The 7,425-nt window shown below is 51.3% G+C and overlaps 1 protein-coding gene across 2 annotated transcripts; it reads right to left on the bottom strand.

Moving 5' to 3' along the window:
* Nucleotides 1-2,064: 2,064 nt before the first annotated feature.
* spz6 (Spaetzle domain-containing protein 6) lies at nt 2,065-7,363 on the bottom strand. Of its 2 annotated transcripts, none has more exons than XM_076366680.1 (8): nt 7,343-7,363; nt 4,346-4,541; nt 4,116-4,233; nt 3,944-4,054; nt 3,767-3,874; nt 3,423-3,689; nt 3,076-3,355; nt 2,065-3,005 (listed from the first exon to the last, which is right to left on the bottom strand). In XM_076366680.1, the coding sequence occupies exons 2-8, from the start codon at nt 4,539-4,541 to the stop codon at nt 2,898-2,900; spliced, it is 1,188 nt and encodes a 395-aa protein (XP_076222795.1). In that variant the 5' UTR covers nt 7,343-7,363; the 3' UTR covers nt 2,065-2,897. The 2 variants fall into 2 exon arrangements, with proteins under 2 accessions (XP_076222795.1, XP_031849314.1); XM_031993454.2 differs by lacking the exon at nt 7,343-7,363 and adding an exon at nt 5,823-6,854.
* Between the last annotated feature and the right edge of the window lie 62 nt (nt 7,364-7,425).

Below are 7,425 nucleotides of genomic sequence, written 5' to 3'. Positions count from 1 at the left end.
ATGCGGCGAAACTCGATAGCCGGCTCGAGCGGACTCGCCGGAATTTCGCTCGTCCGAGCCTCCGACGCGCACACACCGTTCACGCGCACTCGAAATCGCGTTGTCGCATTTCCGCGACTCCGCGGGTGCACGAGGGTTTCGCGCGACGGGAGAAAGGAGCTAGAGTCCGGTGGCCGACCGGTCGACGGTTTCCCGGCTCGTTTCCTCGATCAGTTTCGCGAGCGGCTCCTCCGTCGAAAGGTCTCGGCGAATCGCGACTCGAGCAACCAACGGGAGACCACGGACCCCCCACGACGCGTCGATGGCTCTACGCATATTTTCATGGTACGCGCGTTCCTGGCGACGTCGTCGGGATCCGCCGGGAATCCAGCTGACCCGGGTCTTCTGCCCTCGCTAGCGCCGCGTGCCGCTTCGATCGGCCGCTCCGCGGACGTATTTTTAGCGGTCGGTGTCGGTCGCGCCTCGCTCGCGCATCGTTCGCTCGCCAATTCGCGGCGGTCGGCCTCCTTTTCCTCTCGTTTCTATCTTTTCTATCTTTTCTATCGTTTCTATCGTTTCTATCGTTTCTATCGTTTCTATCGTTTCTATCGTTTCTATCGTTTCTATCGGCGAACGGGAGAGAGAAGCTCCGGTGCCGGGGACGACGACGCTCGTCGAACAAACGCGACGAGTCTCCTCCTTCGGTCGACACTGAACTAGCGTAACCGACGCATTCCCCCCTGCGATATTCGACTATGTTCGCATAGCGCAGTCCCCCACCTATCCCGTTTCAGCTGGCGCAGCAGCCGCGCGACATTGTCACTGGTCCTCGTATACCCGCCGCGCATGGCCCAGGCGCACGTACACCTCCGCGAAACTGCCAACGCGCGTATCGAATCACGCGGGAGAATCCGACGCGAGGGAACCAGCGAAATCGCGCGTCAGCCCGTTCCTAATTTACCTCGACGAAACTGCCTTTGTACGAGTTCCACTGCATTCTTTCGTTACACTCCCCCTCTATCGACTTTCAACGGTTTACACTTACGCGTACCGGGAAGAATTTTCAAAATACGATATCGCGTACTCTCTGTAATTTTTCCGTAAAGTTTACCTAGTCGGCTAACGAGTGGCTCTAATCTAACGGCTAATAAATTATCGACGCGATCGGAACCGGTACTTCCGCCACGGTAGTCTGGCCGAACCGAAACAGTTTTAATCTAATCGTTGCGAAGAAACATTCTTTCATCCAAGTGCCAAGAAATTAACGTTGGAAACCTATGGAGCATGTACCAAAGGTGCTAATCGTTCGAGGATTCGACGAAATCGTTGGAAAGTTTTTTCAACAAATGGAATCGTCCGACAACAGTACGTAACTGGTACTTGGATACCACGCCACCGTCCCCCCCCTCTCCTTGTCTCCTTTTCTCCTTTCCTGTCTTACGGTTAGCCCTTGCTCCGCTTCCGGCGCCCGGTATATTGATCCGAGCGTACAATATTTAACTACGCGCGGTGTCTACAACGTTGCGAGGGAGCAGCCGAATCTTGCGAAAAATCTTATCGAAAAACTGATCGGTCGTTCCTCGCGGTTGCGTTGGGGTGCGTTTGGGTGCTTTTGGGTGCGTTTGGGTGCGTTTCCGTGCGTTGCCGTGCCTTTCCAGCGGAACCACGATGCTCGATGAAAGCTGCGATTAGACCGAGGCGAGCAAAAAAACTCGAGCTTCGAGCGACGCGCAGTCGTCGACTACGTTCGTTCAATCGCTCAACGATGCGAGCCGTTATTGTTGTACGATCGAAGAATGCGCATACGATACGTTTCATTTCGTTTATAAATTCCAATAATTGCACGCGTATCGTTTTCTCGCGTACAATTTCCACGTGGGCAGTTCCGAATAACGCGAACCTAACCTCTTCGTACCATTTGTTTCGATGGTTGGGCAATGTTTACCGGAAAAAGGGGCTACCTCGAGGATTATCGACGCGTTTATTCGGTCAGCGGAGCACGCTCGGATTTCGTGTTTTCCAAACGATCGATCGTTTTGCTTTGCCGAAACGGTTTCGAAACGATTCGACGAGACACGCGAGTCGCGCGTCGAGTAGGTACGATTGAACGAGATCAGACCTTGATCGGTCGCGTGTCATTCGATCAAGAGACGAAACGTTCGCTTCGCGAGCCAATCGTTCCCGCCCCCTTTCAACATTTCCACGAGTCGTCGTTTTCGAAGAGGACGTTTCGCCTTGGAGAAACGCTGTTCCAGACGTTTCGATTATCTAAACGAGGTGCGCGCAACACCGCGATAATTACACACGTAATTGCTCGAGTATTTCCAGATATCCCGTAAACGCGAAAACAAGAAGGAAAAGCTTTCGTCGCACGCGCTTAACGCGCAACCTTGAAGCGATACACAGCGACGCGTCTCGGAAACGCTATATTTATTACTAGAAGATACAGCGTGTCTTTCAGGGATTACATGCACGAGAGGTTTACGAGTTCAGCGTAGGAAAATATATTACTCTCTCTCTCTCTCTCTCTCTCGAGTGTCGCGCGCGATACGAACTCGAACGATTCTTTTCTTAATTAAATATCTTATCGAAATTAACGATACATATCATTTACATTGCGCGTACGTATAAATGTAGAAAATGAATGACTTAAAGAAAAGAAAACTTAACGATACATATCCTTCGTCGGTACGTAGCGTCGTCTGCGATAAATCACGACGGGCGCTACTTCGTCAGTCTTAAGGTACACACGCGTTGCAATTTCAAAGCAATGAAATACTCGGTATTAAAGCTATTACGTTAATTGCAGATCGCGTCGCATCGTTCTCATCTGTTTACATACGCGCAGCAGTAGAAGATTGCAACGATATCAATTTGCAACTGCGACTAAAAAATTTCGGTTGTCTCCGAGATTCGAATCACAATTCGGCGTTCGATCCGCTTCGACGAACGTACCGACTGAAGTAATCGGGACGCCAACACTTGCAGCTGCCGGGCACCAGGAACCAATCGTAATACAGCCTCACCTGAAACACACCAACGCGCGATTAACTTTTCTCGCTGGTCCTCGAATCGAACGGTCTCGGGTAGGTTTACCTGGAAACAACCCATCTCGTCGACTCCGTCGCAATGATGCTGTTGCGAGCCGGCGTTGTTGCGAGCCTCGTTCTCGCCGGCGCGTTTCTGCAGGTACTGTTGGTAATTCTGGAAATCGTGAACCGGCGGAGGTGACCCGGCGGGATCCCGAGGTCCGGTAAACCGGGAGTTTTGATTCTCGTCCAGCACGGTGTCGGGATAGAAGATCTCCGCCACCAGCAGGCTGGTCCACCTCGGCGAGGAGAGGCAGCCGCCGTCCAAATAGTGACACTTGGATTGCCTGTCGATCATTCGGATATGTGAACGCGGACGAGACCGTTGTCGCGTTATTATCGTGCCTCTCTCACATGCATCTGGTGACTTCGATGGTCTGCGTGAAGTAGCCCTCGTAAGGAATCTGGACGACGTAGCGCCACACTCCTTGATAGTTTTTCGCGAAAACTGGCGTCGCGTACTCCACTTTGGCCGGACAAGGGGTCGGAGGACCGGTGTACTCGGGCTTCTCTTGCGCCGACGTGCGTTGCCGGTACTCGGGCGTGGACGGTTCGTCCCGACGTTCGGCCGCCGACGTGGCCAACGGTTCGCCTTGTATGGCCTTGTACAGCATGCAAACCCTTGCGAGGAGAACGACGCGACACGTTACTCTTCGATTCGAACCGTCCGATCGATTTCCAGACGAAAAGATACTCACACTCCTTCGCCGTTCTCGCAGAACTTGCGCCCGTTCCTGATCGAGTCCGGATTCTCCTCCGAGTCGGAAGATCGCTTGCTTCTGCTGCCGCTTTCGTCGGGGTCGACGCTGCGTCGCGACACACTTTACTAGCAATCGAGCAATCTCTCCGGCCGAATTAAAATTCACGATACTTACGAGTTCTGCGCGTACGATTGAACGGTGGCGACCTTGGGCAAAGAGTCGTCGGCCTTCAGTATGGGCAGAGCTTTGCTCAGGAACCTCAGCGTGTGATTTTTTATCAGAGCACTGCGGAAAATTGCCTCGTTAGACGTATCGAGCGATTCGAGCGATTCGAGACGCTACTTACAAGGGGTACGAGGATCCGTTCAAGTACTGGTTCATGGGATTCCGTGGAATGTAACCTTTGTTCAGGTCGCCGCAAATGTTGTGTATAGAGACGAAGCCTTTTCCCTGTTTGCCAGTGTCTGGAAACGCGATCGTTCGGTAACGAGAATATACCGTGAAATTACAAAATTACAAAATTACAAAATTACAAAATTACAAAATTACAAAATTACAAAATTACAAAATACGCACCGTAACATTCTTTATCGCTGTCTATGTAAGGCGGTGGTCTGACTTTGGGCGGTTCCGCGTTCGGCGACTTGACGAACGCGTAATACCCCTCCGGAGGCTCGTCCGTTTCCGTCGACGACGAATCGCCGTTGGACAGTCTCGTTGCTTTCGCGTCGTGTTGTTCCTCGGCGAACGACGGTGCGCACAAAAGGATCATCTAAACAAAGTTTTCCTGCCTGCTCGTCATCCTTATTTCTAGAATAGTCTCGCCGAAAATCTCGCTGAATCGGTTGATTCGGTACCACGCGCGACAGGGTATACGGGGTATGGGGAGCCCTGAACCACCGGCGCCCTCTGCGCACCGGTGTATTCGCTCGAATCTGGTCGTTGGCGCAACAGGCCAGCGATCGACGAGAAAAACTTTGCTCTTTCCGTTTCGATGTTCCGCCGCGATCCAACCTAGACCGACTATACCGTGAAAACGGAATTTACCAGTAAATCGCGTTCGCGCGATCGACGAGAGCGAGCAGCGCGGCGAGCCGTGCCGGTAAACAACGGTGAAACAACCAAAGAAACCATCGAATATGCTCGCCGATGATTCGCGACGCGTGCGCGGTTTGCATTCGATCGTCATTCTTGCTAGGCCGTTTCCCGTTAGTACGATACGTCGTATCGTATTCGGCCTTAACGGTACTCGGTCCACGCTTCGCGGACTATTAATACCCGTGTAGTCCTCCGCACACTGGACTGCCCCACTAACGACTCCGCCAGCCGTTACATTCTTTCGGCTTCTTAACCGTCAGGAATTTCGAGGATAAAAATCTAGCGAAACACCTCGACGCTTTCCTTTGCCTTTGTTTCCTCTCTCTCTCTCTCACTCTCGAGGTTCGATCGACCAGCTAACCAGCAGTTGCGGAGAGTACATTTTCCAGCGGTCTTTAAACGAATCTTTGCTTTCCAATTTATCGGACATACGATACATTTGGGATTCGTTCGAACGAATCCAAACGAAACTCTCCGTGCACCGTTCGAAAAGACGAAACGAATACTTTTGCCTGTCATCGGTTTTATCGCGCATTTGCGTAACGGTATTACTTTGTACCGGTTCTCGGGGATCGCTAAACGCTGAACCTATTGCCGCGATACGACAAGTTTCGGCTAGCCAACGAATTTCTCGGTGTTTCCCCGCTACTTCGATCCACGATGCGCGCGCTTTCGCATTCAACTTTGTAAATATTCGACTCGAATCGAAACATCTTTGCAGAAAACTTTCCGCGGACAAACAGATTTCCGAGGTTATTAGGCAATTACGTATTTACAATAGAGCGATCGATCTATATTCGGCTCGTATCGATGCGTACCGGTAACAAGAACGAGGACGAGGACGACGACGACGACGACGACGACGTTTTTTCTTTCGTTTCTCGAAAAGTTGTTTTTCCATAAATATGAAAGGCGCATTTGTAAAGGAGGTGAAAATAGATATGGTCCAACTTACGATAAAAGTGCGGAAATCCATGGTGGTAAAGCGGTGCGTCGAAAGTCAGCGCGAAGGATGTGTCTCGTAACCAGCCGGTGGTCATAGCAAAACTGAGAACACATCGAACTCGCGCCATGGTATAAGGAGCTGCTACCTGCCTTCAGTCCCGTACTCATCACCATCAAAGGTACAAGCGAGGCGTCCCACCCCGAATCATACGGAACACGCTCCTCCCAATCCTTTCTCGTAATTACCGAGAACTCGACGCTTCGACGCTTCGACGCTTCGACGCTTCGACGCTTTAAAAATTTCGAGTCTCCGACGACGAGCTTTTACGCCAGCTTACCTCCGACGTTTCTACTCGTCGAACGAACGCGTACGATGAACGCTGAAAATCGATTTTCGGCGATAGCTTCGTCTACGCGCGGACAAACGAAAAGCAAAGAAATTGGGCAGCACGGAGCCATTGCGCGAGCGCGCGCGCAACTATAGGAACCCGGGGGGCTTCGGATAGCGGGAAGCGATCGCGTCGAAGAAAGACGCGAGCTGTTCGCGTCCTCGTTCGTCGCACACTCGCTGGTCACGATCGTAACTGTCACGGCATTCCAACATAATCCTCACTTTCCAGATACAACGTAATCTCCGAACAGGTTTTTGTCCTGCCGGAACACCGAGGAAAAAGGGGAAACTACGCATACCCTATCGACGATGATACTTTTCGTCGAGCAGTTTTCTTCTTTCTCGACGAAACGGCATTTCGGTTACGCGCGGGAGGAGTGATACGAGATGTCTGTCGCCGTTCAAAAGAGAAAGAGAAGAGAAGAGAAGAGAAGAGAAGAGAAGAGAAGAAGGGAAGATTCGAGAAAAGAAAGTTGTCCGCGAAGCACAATCGGAGCACGATCGGAGCACTTCCGGAAAGGTTCGTGTCGTCGTAGGAGCTAGTCAAGGCCATCGACTCGTCGAACATCCTTTTCGAGCCGGTAGGAAGAAGAATGTGGAACAGCGGCAACCCGTCTCGCTGTCCGCGCTGTACGCGCTGTACGCGCTGTACGCGCTGTACGCGCTGTACGCGCTCGCCCGTACTTATCAAGCGTATTTTTCTATGTTCTACCCAACTGCTTTCTAACCGAGACCCGGTCGTTAAACGAACGCGAATCCAGCGACGTTCGTATCGTTCGAATGGTGCTTGTCTTTTTGCGAAGGTCACTCTCGGATAAGAAAGATCTTTCGTTTTCGCTATTCCATTGTTCCGGCAAGCCAAACGACTCATCGGAATATACCTACCGTTATACCACCGAGATCCTATATTTCCATCCAGGTTGGCTCGGTAGCCATCTTGGCTTTTCAATAGGTTCAAACGACGCGAACACGCGAGCTCGATGCACATCCGGTTTATCGCTTCCCATCGAATTGTAATCCGAACGTGTAACGTCGGCCGTGCGACGAGAATAAGAATAAAGAGTAGAGAATAAAGAATAAAGAATAAAGAATAAAGAATAAAGAATAAAGAATAAAGAATAAAGAAACGTTCAACTTACCGGTGAGAATCTGGTACGCTCGAATCTTGGAGAACTGTTGCGCCGGCGGCTGTGCGTACCTTACCTTTATACGTGTTTCTACG

The sequence above is a fragment of the Nomia melanderi genome, chromosome 4 (assembly GCF_051020985.1).
Source record: "Nomia melanderi isolate GNS246 chromosome 4, iyNomMela1, whole genome shotgun sequence".
In the NCBI taxonomy this organism is placed as follows: Eukaryota; Metazoa; Arthropoda; class Insecta; order Hymenoptera; family Halictidae; genus Nomia; species Nomia melanderi.
Note: the sequence above shows the minus strand (reverse complement) of the source record. Positions and strands in the feature narration are given on the sequence as shown.